Genomic DNA, 22,942 nt, shown 5'->3' with positions numbered 1-22,942 from the left:
AGGAGAGAGCTGACTGATCTCTTTCGCTCCTCCTCCGCTGTCTTATTTGGTTCCTTCGTTTTTTATGGTTTTTTATTGTTCAGTTCCTGTTTCCGTTCTCAGTGGAGAGTTGATTCTCTCCCTGTCCCTCCTCTTCTCTACCGACTCTGTTTCAAATTCCATAGAAAAAAAACGTAGAAACTCAATCAGCTCTGTGATCCATGTCTTCTAGTCATTTATTTTTTTGTGTTGTGTTTCATTTGATCCCCCCCCCCCCTTTCCATTAGCCAATCAGATGCCGTTTCCGCGCCCCCCCCCCTCCCCAACCAATATTTTGATCTTCTGTCCAAATTTCCTCTGTCCTCAGCAATTCCTCTTCCTATGCTCCTCCTTACAATTTTAAACAAATAAATAAAATTGATTTAAAACAATAAAGAAATAAAAAAAAAAGCCAATCGATAGAACCCGTTGATTCGCCGTGAGCTCCCAGTTCAGTCCCAGTACTGTTGGTGTTGCCGGCCATTCCATATCTGTGTGTGGTTCTGCTTTTTTTTTTTTCCGGTTTGTTTTTGGGTTCCAGGCCCGGGCCTCTGCAGCCGCCTGCTGGTGTTGGGTCAGGGGATGAGACACTGGCGTCTTGTAGCTGGCTGTGGTTGGCTTGGAACACACACCAGCCCTCCTCAGCCCCCCCCCCCCACCCCCCCTCACACTTGGCAACGGGGAAAAGATCTGCAGGATAAGAGGGAACTTTTTTGTGCGTGGCTGATTTGAATCACTTATCTTAAACACCTAAATACGGACCAGAACTCTCTCCGTACGTTTAAATAGCTCATAGCCCGAGACTAATCAGTTCCATTCACATGTCGGCTGTTCATTATTCTTTTTGCGTTGACAGCATGCAGGTTTTCTAAAGCACAGTGTAGCGTGTAGTACGGTCATTTCAGAACAGTGGTGATGAAGTCGACCAAGTACTGTTTGAACCTCAAGTCTCAGAAATCAAAGTATGTAGTTCTTTTCTAGTTCTTTTTTTCCATCTTTATTTACGTTTTAGAGGTAATTCTCAATCCATCAAACTTGCAGGCAGCGTGTGCACTGTAGGATTGTAATCATGTTCGCTTGAAGCGGTGTTCCTACTCGTCCTTACAGCCAGGGTCTGAACTAGATATTTCTGATTCTGTTATCTTTGACTTTTGATGGTTTGAGTCAGCCTCGCACAAAAAAAAAAAAACAACAACAAAAAAAATCCTCTACCAATGCAGCCCGGTCAACAGGTCCCTCTCAAGATGTCCAGTGTATCTCACTCACATGTAACCTGTGTTTGCGCCTGGCCTCGCTTCCCTGGCTGTCAACGTAACCCGCACTCAACCCCGCAGCTTAAAGGCAATTCACTAACTGCGCTTGACAACCAAAAAAATTTAAAAATAAAAAAAACGAAAAATATATAACAAGATCCTGCTACCAGCTCCCAAGCCGCTCCCAAGCTCTGATGGACGGCTTATTGAAAACGGCATTGTTTCCATGGATGTTGGCTGCTTCTGATCTCCCGTGCTTTCCTCTCTCTCTCTCTCTCTCTCTCGGCTGACTCGCTCTGCTTTCTCTGTAGCACTGGTGAAGCCTCTGACCGAGCCAAAGACCGCTCCATCCAAACTGGTTCTGCCCCACACAACACATCACAGTCCTCCTTCACAAGATGACATGTATCTTCTCATGGCTAACATTTAGAACATGTTAAAAGGTTATAACATTGTCATAATGCTTCCCAGAGACAGGGTGATAACATTTAACATTATTTATTTTTAAATAGTTTGTCATCTTAAAAAAACAACAAAAAAAAAAAGAATTATTTAAATTGTGTAAATTTCCACATATGGCACATAAACCCTTTGGGCTCCATCTTTGCGGCTTCATTTGTGTTGTGGGTGTTCCACGTTTTCGGCACGTTGTCTTTCGACATTCCGTTTCCTCCCGTCTGATCTTCTGTGTGTGTCTGTGGCTTCACCTTTAGCTGCCTACTCCATCACCTTCCTCCTCCTCCTCCTCACCTTCACCACCACTCCTCACAGTGGCCGCCAGGGGCTTCAGGTGACGGCCCAGCACGTGAAGCCCCTCCCCCTTTTACATTCGGTATACCTCCACTGGCAGGACCCAGACCAAAGAGCCAATAGGCCCTGACCTTATTCTAGGCTTTGGAAAAGACTTAACTTTGGGAATCACGTCTCCTCTTCTCCAGTACCTAGAGACAATTTAAGAATTTTTGGAGGGGAACTGGAATGTTTGTAGCCATGGAAGTAAATGTTTTTTTTTAAAACTGTATTTCAAACAAAACAGAGTTATTTGTGCTTTTGGAATGTAGCTGGACCTTTAACATTGTCACATTTGGCCTAAAAGGAGAACGCTGAGTTACTGCACTGGGGAGTTGGCCACTCGCCACACCACAGTTACTGCAGTGCAATCTTAGTGTGTGTTTATAGATGAAGCAACCAGTCCATGGAAAAGCCAAGCCTAGTTATAGAGTCAGCAGCCGACCGGGGGGGGGGGTCTTCAGAAATACTCTGTGCCCCCCAACCCCCCCCCCGCCACCTGCCAGTAGAGGGTTTTCTCGGTTCACGCATGTCACTGTGTTTGTGTCTGCCCTGTTCTGCCCCCCAATTCATTTCATTTTGTTTTTGGACGATATTCAAACAACATGCATTTGGATTAGTGGCTGTGCACTTAAAGTCAGTCTAGCAGAAGCACAGCTGCTGGTTTGTCTGGTTGTTTGTTTTGTTCTGGGGTTTGTTTTGGGGTTTTTGTTTTTTGCTTTTTTTTGTAGAAGCAGATTTGAGGCGCCCCCTGGTGGTTAGAGTGAGTCCAACACAGCCTGTTCTCTGACAGACACAGGGACACGTGATCCTAACGATTTACGCCTTCTTGGGGTCAGAGGTGAAGGTCATGCTGGAAGCCAGCAGTGCTGAGTTCGAGAGGAGTGGTGTTTTTAGCCAGGCCCAGCTGTCTCTGGGTTGTCATGACCCAAGACAGATGCAACACCAGAGAGTACACTGTCAGCGGTGCCGCCAGTGTCCGGGAACGCAGCTGATATTACACCCCCCCCCCCCTCAAAAAAACCTCCTCTGCTCTGGATTGTTTGGCTATTGACCTTCACCTTTGACCCTTAATCCACAGACACTGCTTGGAATGCCCCAATGCTAATCTAGTGAGCTTCTCTAGCTGTTGAGCTTTCTAGTCTGTGGAGGGAAAAAAGGCAGTCTTACTTCTTCAAACGTCATCACAAAGTTGCTGGGTTGCGTAACCATAGTGATAGATGCATAACGCAGATGATCTGGTCTGTACCTCAGCCAGAGCTGTTCTGGCATACACTTTACATAGAAAGTACCTATGGAGCAAACCTGACCATTTAAATGAGTTGTTTTCCTGTTAACCACACACTGAGACCATAACCTTTTAGAGGGTATAAACCCAGCAGCTTTCATATTGCGTTAAAGGGTTTTGACTTGCCATGCGCTCTGAAAATGTTGACTTTTTAAAATGTGCATTGAATTCACGTTGCATTTTATTTTTCACCATTAAAAAAAAAACAACAACCTGAAAACAGGATTTAACTCATACACTGGAAACCCAGCCGGGGTTGTAGGATCTGGAGAAGTCTATAAGGACCCGCGAGAGAAGTGGACGAAAGGGTACGTCTTTAATATCTAAACAGTCTTTGCAGCCCCAGTATCTGGGGCCTGAAGAAAACAGTGAACTGTGGTTGTGTCACTTATACTGAAGATTTGACTGAACATGTGTGAGAACTGTGAGATAAGGAAAACAGGAGTAATTGGGTTGAATAGTCTCCAGCTGCACATGCTGAGTGGAAATGAACCTCAAGACCGTAGAACAAAAATTAGGCAGCTCACTTAATTAGCTCACTTAACTCTTGGCTACTGCTGCAGCCAATCACAGTGAAGATGTGTAGAACAGTGCCAGTGTGATGCTGCTACAGCCAATCACAGTGAAGATGTATGTAAAACGGTGCCAGTGTGATGCTGCTGCAGCCAATCACAGCGATGCTGTGCACATCAGTGTCAGTGTGGTGCTACTGCAGCCAATCACAGTGATGCTGTACGCAGCAGTGCCATGCCAATGTGGTTGTGTAGCTCCAGTAGAATTTACATAGTAAACATGATTGGATGCACACACGTGGTCCAAACTGAATGAGTGCATTTCCATTTGGGCTGGCTGATGTGATGGCCTCCTCTTTTTCCAGTGGTCAGGAAGAGGAGAACATCATAAGCGAAGCTCCGGAGAGCCTGACGTTTAAGGAGCGCCAGAGACTCTTCTCCCAAGGAAAGGAGGTGTCAAACAAAGTCAAGGCCTCGCGGAAGCTCATGGAACTGGAGAACGAACTGAATACGAAACAGTAGCCTTAGCCTGGATGAAAAAGCCAATCCCTGACCAATCCCTGACCAAGCCCTGACCAAGCCCTGACCAAGCCCTGACCAATCCCTGACCAATCCCTGACCAAGCCCTGACCAAGCCCTGACCAATCCCTGACCAAGCCCTGACCAAGCCCTGACCAATCCCTGACCAAGCCCTGGAGCCAGCTCCAGACGCAGCTTCCTAACCATTCTCAAAAAAAAAAAACAACAACAACAAAAAAAAAAACCCTCCTTTTGTTTGTTTTTGTTTTTAAGGAGAAACTGGACCGTTAAAGTACTATTTAGACACTGCAATACGAGAGACCGCTCAGCATCATTTCCCTCTAAAAAAAAGGATCAAAGATATATTATGATAAAGCACTGTACAAATGTTTTAATTATATTAATGAGAATTTTGAAGGGGGTCTATTTTTGTTTGTGAAATGATTATTTGGAAAAAGGATGCATTTGCTCACATTTTGATTTTAAATGGCATAACATTAATGTGGGATGTTTTATGGTGTTATTTTATGCTCTCTCTACATTTACATATTCCTACGCTTCATTTTCTCGTTTGAAAATAAGTGCCCACAGACCAATATCTTAGTTAATCTCACCTTTAGTGCAGAAATTGCTGGAATGACATTGTCCTCAGCGTCCGTAGAAGCTGTATGTGTAAGAAATGTGGATGTGACTGGTAACTCCTCTCCCCTGCTTCTCCTCTCAGAGAGATGCATGTGCTGGTTTCCACTGACAGTAAAACGCATCACCTTAATCGACTCACCAGAAATACACTCCTGTGTTTGGGGGAGGGGGGGGAATAGACATTAGGTTCACAAAGCCCTTCTGTTTGGTTCATAGAAGCTGGAAATATCTTTTTCAAATATTAGAAATTGCAACATAATTTTCTTTTTATTAGATCATTTCAATTTTCATCCCACTGGTCTGTTGACCAGTTTTATAACGGCCAGAGTGTTCTTATTGCCCTATCCTCACCTCTCTCTCTCTCTCTCTTTCTCTTTTTTTAAATGAGTCAGACACGTACATAGTTGAGGGACATTGATTAGATTAACGACTGTTAAGGACGGAATTTATTTCAGTTCAGAACACTTTAAATTAGGAACCTCTCTTTGGCCCAACAAGTTTGTTTGTTTGTTGGTTGGTTGGTTGGTTGGTTGGTTGGTTTGTTTTCTCAAAACCTCACGGCTTAGTTACACTAATTCTGTCCTGTTTATGAAAATATGAACATGGTGTCTGAAATTCATAACGAAAAGGAGATACATTTGAGAATACCCCCCCCCCCCCCCCCTTTGTCTGACAGGGCTTGACCCAATCATTTCTTAGATCCATTGTCCATAAGTAGGTTTTCCTCAGCTGCAGCGTTGAGGAGAGATGGTTCCCATGAAGGATTGGGATGTATTCCTTCCATCTGAGACATCTGCATTTCTTCATTTACAGTGTCTAAGGCTTGCTCACTCTCCTGTGTAAATACTTTTCCAGAACATTCAAGATCAGACTTTTATTTGTACATTTTACTTCATGCATAAGGTTATAGTGTCAATATTCTCCTTTTTTTTCTTCCTGCTTTGAGAAGTTGAACTCACATGTATACACATCCTTGTTTTCCAGTTTAGGTTACAAATAAATTTATTTGATTCATTTGAATGGTTGTTACATGTTAGGATTTTGTAAATCATAAATAAATACAGATTTTACACAAAAATGCTTTTGACTGTTCACTGTTTATTGCTCTCTGAAGTTAGTGTGTTATGATTCTGTTGGAATTTTTATTGTTGTTAATTTTTTTTAATTACAAATGTTCATTATAAAATTCATTGTAGGAGACTGGTTACTGGGAGAGTTAGCAGCTGTAATTTGAGGAGGTGAACTGTAGTGCAGTGAGGTATTCTGACAAAGTCAAATCGACTCATCTTGATCGTGACATTCAAGAGCACATTCTGATCTCAGCCACTTTAGACATGAATTTATACCTTTCTGTCATTAGAAACAGCAGCAGAGAAGTCATCTAATGCAACCCATTGGACATAAAATTGCACCTGCAGTGAGGGGTCCGTGTTTTTGGAGAGAACTGCTCGTTGAGGGATGTCAGAGGTGCGTGAATACACCAGAGTCCTGAGTGACATCCATGGTGTCGGCAGGTGGCAGCAGCTGTGTATGTGTGAGTGGCCAATGTTTTCTGTGCATAAGCTTGTTCTCCTCATACAAACTGAGCAGTGTTTGAAACACCATATGCAATATCTGAACACGGATCAGGACCAGTCGCATCTCTCTCCTTGTCCATGATTTACGATTGGCCAAATGGATTCTTCTACTGACGATGCGTGCCATAAACACGCACTGTACTGAGAACAGTTCCACGAACGGGACAGTGAGTTCACTTTGAATGATGTGGGTAGTTCCACAGACCTCAGACCAGTGAAGAGAGTCTTTGGGGTGAGAAGGAACAGGATGTTTGCAGCATAAGTGCACAGCTTTAGTATCTGCTGTGACTGCATAAGGCCAAAGTGGGCCAGTAACTTTGCGGAGTGCTTCCAACACCATGTAAAATCCATGCCTGGATGAATGCAGAGCATTCTGGAAGCAGTGGGTGCTTCACATGGTACTGTAGATTAACAAACCCAATCAGCCCAAACAACTGGCCACTAAATCTACACTACTGTAAGATTATAGTGACATCTGAACGGACATGGTTCATGATAGGAGAACTGTTTAACCTGATGGTCTTATTACCATAGATACAAAGAAAGCTTCACACCTTTGGCGCCACGTTACAGTTGGAGCCAAGAGCAAAATACAACCAGTAATGGGCAAATGGCAGCCATCACAGACAGAAGGGGACTTTAGCATTAACACCTAGATTCTGATTTGCATCAAGCAACGTTGTACACCTATTGTCTGTTTGCTTCACGGTATAAAAGGCCAATCACGGTAACAGTTCTCTGAGTTAAGCTTCGGCACAGGCAGACGTGCTGCTGGATTCCACTACCACCGAATAAAGCTTTTCTCCAACCGCGCTTTTGCTCCAGTTCCTTTACTTTTAAAATCACAGGAAATCCAACGTAGGCCTGTCATCAAATGAGACTTTATTTTTAAGAGTTCTCAGATGAGTGCCGGACTGAATCTCAGAGGGTTTTTTGAGGGAAGTTTTTTGTTTGTTTGTTTTCATTCATTCATTCATTTTCTAAGCCCACTTATCCTAATTATGGTCGCAGGGGTTGCTGGGGCCTATCCCAGCGCTCATTGGGCGAAAGGTGGAGAAACACCCTGGACAGGTCGCTAGTCCATCCCAGGTTTGTTGTCTTTCTCCAAAACCGAGAAATGAAATTCTGCCCTTTTTGGATGGGGTATGTGTTTGGTCATCTGATCTGACCTGATCTAATTAGAATATTTGCAACCTTCTCAGATGGAAACCCATCAAAACAATCTGACACACACAGAGTGGCCACTGAAAATATGATGTCGTTCTGTTCCAAGACTGCCTTTCGAAGTAGGCAAGAGGTTATTCCCTGGGTGCCTCTTCCCACCACACTGGTCTAAATTCGGAGTGAAGGATTCCATTACGCTGCATTTTACACACTCTGAAGTGATGAATGTTACTCATAGGCTCGAGTGTCCTGATCTGCAAACTCTTTTATACAGGAAGAACACAGATATGTGTGCTATATAGGCTACTCAAACATAAATAAGCTATGCACAGCAATAATAAGTACCATGAGGGGCCTTTTAAGACCTAGCTCCCAAATGGCTGCCTCTCCCAATCAGATACAATGAACCCATTCAAAAAATGCCACGAAAATTCACCTTTTCACATCAGTTTGACCTCTGAACTAGTAACTTGACTTCATTCGTAGTTGATTAGAAGAAGAACAAAACTCAATCAGGTGAACCATACATTGGTCTGAGAGTGGTTCTTAGCGCTAGTTGTGCTCTAATTTAAGCCTTAATGCTTTTTTGTAAATTACTCTGGGCAAACATGTCTACCAAATGGCTAAAGGTAAATGAATCCATGGCTTAAACCCAGCCTGTCTGTTAAGGGTCTTATTTCTTTGTCAGACTTTGACATTGAGAATTGTATCTTAGCGACTGCAGATAAGGTGATAAATTAACCCACATGTGACAAACACTCCATCCCCTACTGACTGTTACCTTTCTTCAAGCATTTCGCCAACTTCCTGGCTGTTGGACAAAATGTCATAACACAATTCACCAGTACGTGGCAGTCTAGAGACTTATTTCTTAAAGATTTAGGAACACACAATGTCAAACTCCTTGGCGGAAGCTGGGGACTGACACATGTAGCCCAATATATATATATATATATATATATATATATATTTTTTTTTTAATTAAGATTTAAGTGAAACAGGGTAAACAATAAATCTTGGTCTGTGAACATTGCCAGTCATCTTGCCTAGTCGTATTAATTCAACACATCTGCACGCGCAGTAGGGCTGTAATCTAAAGGACATTTTGCCAAATCATCAGAAAAGGTTTCTTCAGTCCAGCTGAGCAGTGGGAATTTCCCCGGCATTCAAACCCGAGTGATTCATCACGAAGATGGTGACAAAACTTATTACACAAAGCGAAACTAGACAAGAAAAATCCAATTAAGTAAGATGGAAAAAAAAAGACTGTTTGATCTTGAAGTGGATTACAGATATTGGATTTCTGATCCAGATTAAATATTGAAAAACTAGTCCTAGATGCCTAGATGTTCGAGCACAGTCCTTCTGATGGGACCTGTGTGCATCCTTCAGTAAAACAGAATTTCACACCGAGTCGAATCCGTTTTCACCAGGACACCTTCCGTCTATAATCCTTCTTCTCATCGTACGTCAGTATTGTCGGGTTTAAAGAAAGGCATTTCTCTCCCTCCACATGAATTTTCTATGCCACTCTCTGTGAGCCCAGAACACAGAGATGCACAACACTGGACCCCGAGTTCTGTTGTTCCTCCAACGCATGTGCGTCATCTAATTATGCGCTTGATAATCGGTTGACAATTTCAGTCAGGTGTGTTAGGGCAGGGAGACACACATAGGCTATTTGTGGATCTGTGCATTTTAATTGTGTGAATTATTTCCCATCAGGTATAAGCACAATTATAGCCTACCGTAAACTATATGGTATTTTACGTCTCGTTTTCAGTTTGATTATGGGGATAGGAACAATAGAAATAATCTGTTTTCTGATCATTTTAAGTTTTGTTTACATTTTGGTCAAAATATTTTTGAAACGTTATCAGTTCTTCCGTGTATATGTCTTTTATGAACTGGAAAGTAATTACACTTATCAAGACCTGGGGTGACCTTGGTTACACGGGTTATTGTATCACTGTGGTTACGTAATCTCGCTCTCATCCCGTGTACTTTAGGATGCACTTAACTCGATATCGTTTGCGAACCGTATCGTGGGTCAAACTAGAACAGGTTTGAGTTTTATATAATGGCAGTGGAAACGTCATGGCTGCCTCTCCTAACTCATTAGACTTCAAGCATTTTCAGTCAGTTCTTGAATCCAAATTTATTGAAAAGTGAACTGAGTAAAGCACAGCTTGATTTGTTTGGTTCGTTGTGAAGTGGTGAAAGTCCATTCAATTCTTAACATAGGAAAAACTTTCACAGAATGTGTTGATGAAATTGCACAACCGCTCTCTCTTGGTCTTGTGTTTCAATGGACCCCGGACGAAGTCTTCGGATTTCTTTGATCGCTTCGACTCCTGACATTTTCTTTGTCCGCACCAAATAGCAGGCTAGCATGGTCCCTGTCCGTCCGTGGCCGTGCATGCAGTGGACACCAACGCCCTGGGGAGACGGAAGCGTTCTCCGCGTTTACACTTTCAAATAAACGATTCCACGATTGCGCCAAAGCATGTTAAATATGATTCAAATGCTGATTCTGAGACACAAACGACAAGCCATGCACAACTGACATTTCGCTGTAGTAATAGTTTACAAATAATAAAAATGCTCACCTCTCCTTTACAGTTCGCTTCCTCCACTATAGACAGAAACGTCATAATTTGATCCAGAGTTGGTGGCGTAAAGTCTACTATCCTTATGTGATGCAGTATAAGACCCGGGCAGGTGTCACTGTTGGGGGGCTTTGATTCACACAAACAGACCAAGTGTTGGATTCCATGATCGAGCAAGAACTGATAGTGGGCTGTTGTTGAGGGCCACGCCAATCCAGCAAGTTTCTGAGACTCAACCCAAGAAAAATTCGGCGGAGCCACGGCCATGCTATACTGGTGTAGACTAATCCTATTCTCTGTTTGATTCTCCGGCAACTGTACTCAGGTGGGACATACCATACGCTCCAAAGGTCCAGTGATTGCCAAAGGGTTTATTGAAGTAAAGCCTCAGTAAATGAAATTAAGTTACCCGTAGGACAAAAGTGAGGATGGTGGAAGACATATGCTCGCTGCCGTCAAAAACTTAAAGGGGAAGTTCACTGTTTGTTACACACGCCCCGTAACGCATAGCCTACCTGCATTTCCCTAGACGTTTTTTTCACCATGAACAAGATTGTGTTTTAAGAACAAAAACATTATCTCTCTTAAAATGCAGCTTTATCGCACTAAATATAGCCTAGTGGTGTATATCAATGTCGCCCATTGTCTTTTTTTTTTTTTTTTTTTTTTACATAAAACGTCGTTATATGACAATGAGATCTTTTTTAAATATCAATATCTTTCTCATAATTTGTCATCATTTAACTCTTTTCTCATTCCTTTTCATGCAGGTGGAGCAATGCCATGCCTTTGAGTATTAATGTAGCCCAGTAGCCCAATGTAGTTGCGTTCTCTTGTATCTGTGACTGTCAGTGTTGTGTTTGGATCACAGGTGGTGGACCCTGTCTTTTTGGGAGGCTCTATAACTTCACGTTTCTCATACCACTGCACTGACCTCTCCTATACAGTGACCTCTTATACAGTAGAGCTGGTCTGTTTGTCTCATTCATGGCATTGTAAGGTCAACTGCACTTTACAAATACTTCAGTCCACAAACAGCGAATAAAAAACATGACGAGCTTCGTGGGTTTTACATGCTCTTGGACACATTGCAGGGTAGGATTCATGAAACAATGAAGTGTCCAGTTTCTCCAGTTTTTATATAAGTTGATGACCTGAAGTGCTATGCAGGCAACATGCTGTGCCAGTATTTACATGCTCTGCGTCACATTTACACTCATATATTAACATGTTAACATATATGCTTGCATAATTGTTCTCGAAATGGCTGTGATGGAAAATGAACAATTTGAGTTTTGCACACGAGGACGCTGATCCTTTGCCCTTAGTAAAACTGGGAAACAGTGACAGCTCCTTTTAAAGATGCAGAATAGCCCACAACAATGTAAGCAATTTATTTTTTTCACAAATCTCAATTTGTCAGAATGGTAGTGTAATTTTGTCTTTAATTATGAAGAAGCTTGATTTCACAGTGATTATAGTAATTTGGAATCTGAAATGTAATATGATCAGTCACTGATCAGCCACTGAGGAGACATAAATATATGTGCAATGTTCACACCACTGATTTTACAAAGAATGAGAACATTTAATATAACATTAACATTCAACACAGTGAGTGCGAACAGTATATTTGTTCATAAGGCACAGAATGAAAGCTCCAAAAGGACAATCATTGAATTTCAGCCAGTAGTCACAGGAATCCACAGACAGGCTGTATTTCCTCCCAGTTTCCTCACATGATGAGTGTCACTGCCAGCCAGAGAAGAGTAACCATCATGGTAGCAGGTCTCACCATGTCTTGTGAATCACAGACCACTGTGTTTGGGGTTGGTTCAAGCTCAGGAATCATTGCTAAAGTGAATGGTGCATTATTCTGTAAAAAAAAAAAAAAACCAAATATTTCATTTTCGTTATGATTTACTGTAAGCATGAAACCAAATGAGGAACCCATCAAACACACAAAAATCTCTTCTCAAAAAAATTCTCTTTTCAAAGAGAAATTTCACTCAGAACCAAACTGCTGAAATGATCGCTGGAATATCAGGACAATGTGCAAAACTTCACCGTCACACTGCCTGCGGTTTTTCAATGAAAGCAGGATGGTCATTTGCTAAAACTATTTCTGACCAGTATTAACACATAAAGGTGCCCTGACATGTGTAGCGTGTTAAAAAAAAGCCAATGTTAAATGCACTGACATAAATCAGTAGACTGTAAAAGAGCAAATGTATTCTACTGTAGACGGATGCAGATAAAGGCAGATTAGCATCTTGAGTTGGTACTTACGTGGGAATCAAGGACCCCTATGAGCTGTGGGATCGTTTTCACTGTCTGCTCGTACTCTGCGATGGACTTCTCATCCCAAGTCTTTGAGAACATCGTCGTGTACCACTCGCTGCAAAGATTCGGAACGAGTGAGTTTGCATGAACTACAACAACAACAACGATATAGTAAGAGAAACGATGAACAGCAGATGGTGTCAGAGGTGTGATAATATATTACTTCATGTCTTTCACGCCCATGACCCGCATTAGATCATGTGGATTCGGGAAGCTGTGACACAGGCCGACATCCACGGCTGGGTAGTAGAAAAGGAAGGCCAAGCACATCTCATCCGTAGTCTCTAGCCCCCCCTGTCGGAAAAACCAAATGTTAAAGTGTTAGACTTTATTTTTCAAACAGCCAATTTCTACTCAGTAGGCTAACGCAAGGATTACCATTTGTTAAAGAGGACACTTTATTTACCCTCACAGAATCTGCAGAAATAACAACAGAGTATTATCTGTATTACGCACCCATGTGATAGCTTTATGACCCATAGTGTTGTATGTACACTCCACCAGCACTCTGTCACCCTGAAATAAAGTAAGGAAAAGTACATATTGCATCCTAAAAATATGACTTTATTTCAACATCACTCAAAAAAGGTATATTGCAATACTTGTTTTTTTTGTTGTTGTTGTTGTTGTTGTTGTAAACAGTGGAGTTTTGGAACTACAAATGATAACTACCACACTTCTACTTGATAGTTAGCTATATAAGCAAAGCAATTACATATCTTACATGTTACATATTTACAGACTGAAATCACATCATAATTTTAATCCGTTACTGCCCATTAGGCTATTTCCAGCAGAGTTGAACAGCATTGGTTTAACCCTGGATATTTACCTGTTTAATTGTCTTGGTTTCTCCCAGATTTACAATCTGCTGGTATTCGAAGTCGTAGTTTTCATCAAGTGCTAAAAAATCTATTTGCTGTCCATACCTGTAGAGAACCATGAAAATTGTGCTATACTGGTTTCACCATTTTAGTTCAAATTGAATTAATCTTGCCACACCAAAAAATAAGAGTGTTCTCCCAGATGGGTTCGTTCCCCTCTCCCATAATAAATAACCACTTCACATGTTTCAAAATACACTGCTCCCAGTCTCAAATTCTTATGCTATTAACAATGCAAATGACACTGACATGTTGCTGTTACCATAGATAATTTACCCTGGGTAACATAGATTAGTAGAAGGATACAGTTCCAAATTGGTTGGATTTTAGAACACATTAATTATAACGGTTGTTATTGCTGTCAGACTGAAATGCTGAAAGTATGGCATGACCAAAATGGTTTAATCATAAAGACACTAAGAATGATGCTGTCACCTGAAGTGGCCAACTCGCACTTTCCGCCCAACAAGGTGAGTGTGCAGGACAGTCGCAAAAACGTGAAGGTCATGAGAAGATTCTGGCACAATCTGAGAACACACAGGACATAGTCAAGAACTTCAGAATCAGTGTAGAGAGGGCCCTTAGGCTCTTAGGAGACAGACGAACACTACAATAACAACTCATAATTTTAATTATGCTTGTAACCTATGGATACACTGCGACTAATAATAATTGCTGTTGCCGGAACACTTGTCCCTGGAACAACACGTTCTTTATGAAGTGTATAGACCTGTTTTCCAGCTGTCATACAAACACTCATAACAACACTGAAATAGCAAGACAAATGCCACCATTTTAATGAAAGTGAATGAAACTCTTAATTTCTACTGTGTCTCTACTAGGACATACATTGAAATGTTATTAATATCTTTCGAAATCTCTAAGCCCCTAGTATTAAACATGTCTGTCATATGGATCTGTCTGACATAGGCCAATGTGACACTACATTTCATGTATGATGAAATAATTTCCTCTTTTACCTGTCTCATGAGAGAGGTGTCACACAAGCCATATGTGTGGTACATTGAAGCGTTGGGAGGGACTGCATATCCTGGACTCACTGCCAGTCCTGTCTGCAAAACTGCTGCATCATGTTGCCGTAGCTCAGAGGTGTAGAAGAATCTCAAGCCAGAGTTATCAACTCGCCCTGAGAAGATAGCATACATTTAATTTACTGTTCACATTCATGCAAAAGGGCTTCGGGCCTCATGAACTCCCAGGATAAAGCACCTTTACTTTGCTACTGTCTTTGTGTGACCGGCACAACAGGTCATCCTAAGATCGGGATTGTCATTCATACTCTCATACAGTCCTTCTCTGAGTTGTGATGGAGAACGCTACCTTTGAGCTGGGATGGGTTGTTGTAATGCATCTCAAGCCTGTACATTTGCACCCTCCCATCTCCTCCTATGGGAACTCCAGCCACCTCTGGAAATTCAAAAGCCTGTGAGGAGTCCAAACAAAAGAGATGTGAGGTCTAGCTATCCAACATGGGATGTGCATCTCACCTGTTCACATTATACAACTATCCAGCATCAAGTTTTGTCGTATTACAAGTTTTCATTCAAATGTTTTGAGAAAGAGGAGGTGATACTTGCCAAGGAGCTATTTACAATGCCCTAAAAGGCAGTAAACATCTAGCTAAGATCTATAGGATGAGGAAGGATGAGGAAGACTCTCAGGTGTCAGCAGAAGGGCACAAAATAGAACCAGCCCGCAACCTTGGCAGAACTAAGGATAACACTTCAGATACTGTGTGTCAAGTAGAATTGTATCAGAGATGGCATTGGGAAAGAGTCTGTAAGAACTGATTTCCAACCCCTTCCGTTTCACCAAGGTGGTGCTGTTAGAGCGAAAGCCCAGCAGTTTCCTGGAATGTTGGAAGATCACATTGTAAAAGACGCTTGTCAAACCAGTGCTAATGAGCAGCCTAAAGAGGTTTTGTATGTTATAACCAAAGCGTGATCAAGCTCAGCCCCTGGACCAAGCAGAGTCACCGCCAGAGTCTACAGGCATTGCCCAAGGCTCCTAGTGTCTCTCTGGAAGATCCTGCAGGTCATCTGAAAGAAAGGAAAGGTTGCAGAGCAGTGGGGGAAAACCTCGCCAGCTCTGACCGACCTTTTTGTGTATTGAAGCAAAGATCTTTTGCAGCATTATTTCCATGTCGTTATTCACCAAGAACTGCTTCAATCACACGCCAAATCAGAACAAAGACACCTCGGGAGTATCTGGATGCCTTGAGCACACAGATGTGATCTCTCAAATTAGCTCTAGCACTCATCAAAAAAGCCAAGGTAAAGAAAGGTAACCAGGCAGTGTTGTGGCTGGACCCCACAAATATGTTTCTATGTCATAGGAGATGATGCAGTTCACACTGAGAAAGCATCACCTGACTGCGGACTACAACAAAACATAAGGAAAAGAATCACCATTTGAGCAGTTACTTCAAACTGGATTCAGAGTGAGGTGGGGATAACAACAGAGGATGTCACAGTTAGCATTATCGTACAAGTAAAGGAGGAAAGGTCCAGAAGAATGATAGGGACGAGAAAGCAGGGGGCCCAGACAAGACGGAGCTCCGCAGTGGAGAGAGATGGGCTGAGATACGCAAGGCAGAAACATAAGTTCCTCCTCCTCCTGTTGTTGTATCATGGACTCCCCAACCTATACGTCTGGAGTATCTAAGAGTCATCAGTGTTTATTCCACGTCCAAAACAAGTGACCCTGAAACACATTCTCGACTGTTACACAAAGGCTCTCGGAGTATGGTGGAACCACTGGCACCAGTTGATGACTAATTGATGAAGGCCATTGCAGGAACCATCTGCACAGGAGCTAGTGTAAGCAAGCAAAAGAATCCCTCTTCACAAGACATTACATTTGTTAGAGAGGGTTAACAACTCAGTCATTCGGTAAAACCAACTTGAAGAACATAGCCTTTCTTCCTCTCAGACTTGTAACTTGTAGTTGCTGAAATAACTAGATCTGGACCTAAGGAGAGGCTTGGTCATAAACGCCATTAAACAACTTGTCCTACTGAAGCTCACAGTCCTTTGAGAGGACCTGCTTGGAGAAGACCCATGAAAGGAAGCTCAACAAGTGTGTGGGGCTGGTCAGTGTGATGTAGCTGCTTTGGATTCAAATTCCTCACATAGATCTCTCAGCCTCCCAGGATGTGTGGCGGAAAGAACCTGAAGATGGCTTTGGCTCAAGGTTACATTATACATATTATGCAACAGGCTCCAAGAAACCCAAAAGGAAGTTAAATACACTCTTACCCCTCCTCCAACACCCCACGCTGCTGAAACCACAACACACTGGTTTATTTCTGGACTCTGAAAACACTGCTCCTCATGAGGCTTTGTGACGCTGGGTGGGCATTGATACAGCAACATGTGATGGACCAAATCTATGTGCTCAATTATGGGCTCAATCTGGGGGAAAAAAAATGTTGATAAATTAATTTAGTGAGCTGGCAATTTATATAAAGGTAATAGCTCAACATACGGCACAATAAACAATAGATTATAGCATATGATACGATCTAAATCACATCTTGGCTCTAATGTTTGTGAGGGAGGAAAGGTCAAATGTGAATCGACCCAGTGTTTGTGAAATGCATATGTTTGTTTGTAACAATCACCCACCCGATAGATGTGATACTTTCGGTCAAAGAACGGGGCTGGCATGATCTTGCAGTGGTAGGTTGTTCTTACATCTGGGATTGTATACTGCAACAGAAAACAGCAGAAGAACACAAAACCAAGTTATCATCTATGGCAGTCTTGAAGAGTCAGCTGTGCTGTTTTAGGAATGGTACTAGGTTCAGGGAACTGTGGTTATCCATGAGGAGGGCCACTTCCAATCACGTTCAGCTTCCCTTGTACCAAGTCACACTGGTCACACAGTATCGCTCATACGGGAAAACAAAATAAAACAACTATACTAGAGGAGCAGCATCACTGGTGCACTTGACAGTATTTTAATATTGTGTATTGCAGATAAATATAATCTTAAGAAAGTTTTCTTAACATATTCAAGCAAAAGATTTTAAAAAGCTGACAAAGAAAAAGAGGTCATTGTTTTTACAGTTAGGCAGTTCAGTGGGGGGGGGGGGGGGGTAATCAACCAGAGGTATTCTTGAACTCTTACATTTGTCATGGTCAAGTCAAAGAATTTACTGTCTGAAGGGGTGTTGCTGGGCATGTAGTTCAGAAGGTTGATTTCCTTGGTTCCCCGTTGGCTGCCATGGTAACCAATGTTATCGTCTTTCCCATAAGCGTAGATGAGCCTGATTGGAACCCCCTTGGGGAATAAGGAAAAGCATTAGGAAGCATGCCCATGTTTATAACACATGAGAGTACTGAACAGAGGCAGATTCAACTGATGATCTACCAGTTTTCCAACATCTCTCATGTATGTGAAACCAAGTACTTTGCAGAAAAGACAAGATCAGTGACATAAATATGTTTTTCAGTGTGATTAGTCTAAGTTAGTGTAACAGTCCAGTCTTCGGGTATTTTGTTTTGTTTGCAGAGTTGCGTTGCATTGCGTGCCTTGGTCTGGTGGTTAGAAAAAGTGTTTTCTATCTTTTGTCTGTTTGTCGCGCTCCTGCAGTAATCCATGTGCCTGTAACTTAGATGTCTTATCCGGTTGCTGCTGTGCCAACTGACAGAACGGCATCACTGCTGGCTTAGTGCTTCAGTAAAAGCACAATATGGTAGTGTTATTACATTGTGGAATCAAGGCAGTAAGATTCAATGGAAAGTCAATAAACTTACATCACACTAGTATGCCTCTATGACTATGTTGTCACATTATAGTGTCCTACTGAAGCATGACACAGTTCCACATCAAATAAATGTCATGATACCATAATAATATTACTAAATTAAACTGATGCTTTTCTGACTTACTGTCTATGAACAATCAATTCTATTGAGCATGACACAAGGTATATATATGTGTGTAAGAGGCAAATATGGTGTTTATGAAGCAAGCTAAAGGACTGGCAAATCTGAAACAGGATACGTTGCCAGTGTATGCTCTGCTGCTATAGAAACACAGTGTTCACAGACAAACACTGAGGAAAAGCAAGAAGGACAAGTGGACTTGCTTGTCAAAATAAATGAAATAATACTCTTTAAAGAGTATACACCTAAATAAAGATTTGTAAAAATGTATTACCTTTACAATTCTCTCTTTTGAAAGTTTTTAGAAACAATCGTAGACACTTTTCATTAGACTCACTGTGATTGTAAAGTCCTGTGGGTCACAAGCTGTGATGGATCGCTGAAACTTCATCACAGTTTGACCGTTCTCCTCAGTCAGTGACAAGAGTTTATAGTTCTGCTCTTTGTCTTCAGATGGTAATTCGTTCCCTTCAGCATAGCGATCCTTGAAGAAAATGGAGGGAAATTATTCAACAATATTTTACAGCAGAGGGAAAAATGAAGTGATGTGAATGAGTCCTCTTTATCTGTAATATTCTTCAGTCAGCCTTCCATTTTTTTCCCTTCCATTTTATTTGACTAATCCGGTGTATATTGCAAAATCTTTGAATATCTACAATCAGTTGATTGCATAGTCGAATGCACTATAACCGCTGACAGAAAAAAACATGCATTTGGAAAACATCTATAACGGCTCATGACTTGTGTAGGAGGACACCGTACTGGATAAAGGTTCACTGTAATAAATCTGATAAAGAGCTGGTATCTAAAGCCAGCTAGAATAATCCAGAGAGCAAAGCCCTCAGCTGAACTCCACAGTCCTTGAGTACTCTTTACCATTAAGGCCATCAGTGCCAGAGGACTTGAGATGGTTCACCATACAGATGACAGTTACTGTATCCATAGGTGACTCTGTTTTTACTGTTCCAAAGTAATGCCTCTCTGGTCACTCTTATCACTGTATCTAACAGCCGTGGAGGAACTGGCCAGCTATCACTGTGCACTAACAGCTGAGGGACATGCTAATGTGGCTGATTAAACTGGAGTGAAATGGTCCCTGTGAAAGCCATATTTGTTGTAAATATTATGAATAGATTTCCTCATCATTATCTGTCTTGTTTTTCATGAATATTAATTTACGGATGCGGTTAAAGGAGTTGCAGATTTTTTGGAACTGGACCTTGTCATAAGTCATGACTTAACATGAACTAAATTTCTGAAAAATTGCTGTATACGTTGTAATTAGCTAATAAAATTGCTATTTCTTTTTGACACCTATAACTACTAGTGATGTTAGTATTATCATAACAATTATGGTCAGAAGCAAAAGCCTTGTCATACCTTTTTAATATGATTTTTAACAAAACTCATATTTCAGAACTTAAATTAGGTTATATGACTTATGGGCAAGATTTGTTTAGGAAAATTCTACGAGTTTCACAAATTCCATGCCATGAGCTGTTTGATTTGATTGAAGTGATCCTAACAATTTCATATACATACATAGCATGGTAATGTGATTATCAGTGCAGACTGGGCTGAACTGCAAACATGGCTGCACTGCAAATTAAAAAATTAAATAAATAAATAAATAAATAATGAAGGGTTTTTTTTTTTTTTTTTTAAAGAAGTTAAGATTTTTTTTAATTACTCAGAGACGTTGGTAGTGTGACATGACCTCAGAATAATTTTGAATTATTCTATTTAGTTTCAGTTATTTTAATTCAAATGAAATGATTTAAATGATTCCCCAGTCATTTCAAACTACACATTGAAAGGAAATGGGTGGTGTGTTTAGGCAATTTAGACACCTAACTCTTGATTATACTATGGTGTGGAGTTATTATACTATGAAGGATTATACTACGGTGTGGAGTGGATGTAGACGATCACATCTGAAATGTCCTTCAAAAAAAAAAACAGAACTGATTCACTCTGGTTTATACTACCACCGGCATTACCGATGCTGATGACATCTTGCATTTCTGTCTTCACATTGTGCTCGTAATTCGATTCGGCCAAGTCTGAAATAGCCAGGGGTGGACAGTAACGAAGTACATTCACTTGAGTACTGTACTTAAGTACATTTTTCGAGTATCTGTACTTTACTTGAGTGTTATTTTTTTGGAAACTTATGACTTTTACTCCACTACATTTGAAATACAAATATTGTACTTTTCACTCCACTACATTGCTATGAAGGTTCTCTTTACTCGTTACTTTAACGCATAGCTTTGAAGTCAGCGGACGAATTTTCTTTTCTAAAATGCGATAGGCCATATTGTGTTCATCACAGGGGAAAAACCAATCACAGTAAACTACTCCAATGCTGTCAGTCAGGTGCGTGCTGCATTTTTTTCAACAACTGAACTTGGCGGTTTTACTGATGGCTACTACAATGGAAGATAAAGATTATAAAGATAAAGGTTCCTCACCAGTGCAGCCATGGCCATATCTTAAGTCCATGTCTGAGATTTTTTTAAATCAACTGGTTTCCAAACTAATTGCTTCCCGTATGCGTACGGAAACCAGTTGGCTTGAAAACCATTTGGGGCATAACACCGGGTCCTGTGTGAATCCACTGCTGACGTATACTAATAGTTAGCTAGCGAAAATGCCGAGTTAACGTTACTGACAAAAATCCTTTCAGAAATATATTTTTAGTCTTGTCAGGTAAACACAGTAATACTTGTAAGGTCAGCGGATTCACGTAGGACCCGGTCCCAATAAGACGAGAGGGGCGGGAATCAAGCGGTGACGATCCAGCTGTTTCACATTTCAGACAATGCGATGTAGTAGAAGTAAAATTAACTTAGCCTACAACATTATGACGTGTTTATCCTTTTAAGGCCAATCTGAGTGAACCTAGTGCCTGTTTAACTGAAGCTATACACTGTCTTTTATAGAGGAAGCATTTGGTTCAACTGTGTTTCTATAGGCTTTGTAGCATATTCCACAAGCTTTTTATTCTACAGGTTCTACAAGCAAGTCAGTGCATTCAGTAGGTTGCTTCCGAGTCATTAGACTCTGTAAATGCATTGTTGCAACAATACAACAATGCGATGACATTAAAAAGAAAATGTACTTTTGAATACTTAAGTATTTTTAAAAGCAAGTACTCCAGTACTTTAACTCAAGTAAAATTGAACTGAACAACTTTTACTTGTAGTGGAGTAATATTTGACCAGGAGCATCTATCCTTTGACTCAAGTAATGGAGTTGTTTACTTTGTCCACCTCTGGAAATAGCCTATGTTTGGCTGAAGGTTTAGCTCAATAATACGTTACTGCAGAGACCAGATGGCAATGTTTTAACTTTTCCCAGATTGTCCCTGATATTATCGGGCTAATTTCTTAGGCCAGCGACAAGGAACCTGACTATATTTTTATCAAGCTCAGAGAGGTAAAGCATATAGGTCTATCCTATAGGTTTTACTATAAGTAAAAAAAATAGTTGTGAATCATTCGAACTCAAATTACCGTGAAGTAAGATCCCTGTGGTCCAACTCCCCCAATGACGATATCTGATCCCGCCATACCTCCGTTGGGGCTGAATCCCAAACCGACCCAGCCAGAGGTGTTCACGGTCAGCTCAAACATAATGATGTCTTTCGCTTTATCAAATCCCCACCTGAGTCGGACATCACGGCCGTGATCCAGGTACTCTGAGAAAGGGAAGAGCGGGTCTTCTTGTGCACCTGCAACGAGACTCAACGCCAGCATCAGAAGAGGAGAGATCAGAAGAGACCCCATAGTGTTACCAGTATTGTACCTCTCGTAGTCCTTCTCCTCTCTGTACCTGTCTATCTCTTCTTTAAATCGCTTTTTATTATATTGCTTTTCATGCCCTTTTTACCCTTTGCATTTCTCCTCCCCTTGTGCCATGCCCGAATTTCTCTCATTTTTCCATCCACCTGACTTCAGTTGTAAATGCGTTCATGAATAGTTTTTCCCATCGCTTGGTTTTTATTGCAGACTTAATATGAGAGATAAAGTTTTATTGTGGATGACCGTAAATGCGATAACCTCATGGTCTGACGCCTACGCTTTGTTTCTGGGCCGTGTGCTTTGAGGGGCGTACTTAGATCTGACTGCACACGTTTAATCTAAAGTCACACTAATCCTAACCCTAACTTTAATCATTTTCATGTAACGTATCTTCTGTATACAAAGATACGTATAGCCTACGGTTGAGAGACAGTAAGTGTGTGTGACATCGCGGAGCAAAAGCAACTGTCGTGTCAAAGAGGAAGAGCGGGTGACATTCACAACGTAGCCTGAAGAAACCACTTTCAAAGTGAGGCAGTTGCTGTTCTAAAATGGTCCAAAAATTGAAGAGGTAAATAACTGTGTGTTAAAAAAGGTTTTGTGAGTTAAGGTGGTTCTTTTACTC

General features: G+C 41.3%; 3 protein-coding genes across 10 annotated transcripts in view; 1 reads left to right on the top strand and 2 right to left on the bottom strand.

Moving 5' to 3' along the window:
• The window catches only part of afdna (afadin, adherens junction formation factor a), a 99,612-nt gene extending 93,938 nt beyond the window's left edge, over positions 1-5,674 (top strand). For all 8 annotated transcript variants that reach the window (XM_030771341.1, XM_030771347.1, XM_030771345.1 and 5 more), the window contains 2 exons: positions 3,572-3,656; positions 4,226-5,674. In XM_030771341.1, coding sequence (XP_030627201.1) covers positions 3,572-3,656; positions 4,226-4,382 — 242 coding nt within the window. In that variant the 3' untranslated portion in view covers positions 4,383-5,674. The remainder of the gene's footprint in view (positions 1-3,571; positions 3,657-4,225) is intronic.
• A 4,269-nt stretch (positions 5,675-9,943) lies between these two features.
• On the bottom strand, positions 9,944-10,803 carry dusp23a (dual specificity phosphatase 23a). The gene is made up of 2 exons (XM_030772529.1): positions 10,372-10,803; positions 9,944-10,201 (listed from the first exon to the last, which is right to left on the bottom strand). The coding sequence occupies exons 1-2, from the start codon at positions 10,636-10,638 to the stop codon at positions 10,016-10,018; spliced, it is 453 nt and encodes a 150-aa protein (XP_030628389.1). The 5' UTR covers positions 10,639-10,803; the 3' UTR covers positions 9,944-10,015.
• Positions 10,804-12,873: 2,070 nt separating this feature from the next.
• Positions 12,874-22,302, bottom strand: LOC115809200 (DBH-like monooxygenase protein 2 homolog). The gene is made up of 11 exons (XM_030770769.1): positions 22,030-22,302; positions 18,849-18,995; positions 17,751-17,903; positions 17,246-17,329; positions 16,877-17,032; positions 14,940-15,042; positions 14,579-14,745; positions 14,034-14,125; positions 13,547-13,643; positions 13,171-13,230; positions 12,874-13,008 (listed from the first exon to the last, which is right to left on the bottom strand). Exons 1-11 carry the CDS (start codon positions 22,300-22,302, stop codon positions 12,874-12,876), a joined length of 1,467 nt encoding a protein of 488 aa, XP_030626629.1.
• Between the last annotated feature and the right edge of the window lie 640 nt (positions 22,303-22,942).

Source organism: Chanos chanos, chromosome 4, assembly GCF_902362185.1.
Source record: "Chanos chanos chromosome 4, fChaCha1.1, whole genome shotgun sequence".
Lineage (NCBI taxonomy): Eukaryota > Metazoa > Chordata > Actinopteri > Gonorynchiformes > Chanidae > Chanos > Chanos chanos.
The sequence above is the reverse complement of the archived record's forward strand: the minus strand, read 5'-3'. Positions and strand labels throughout refer to the sequence as shown.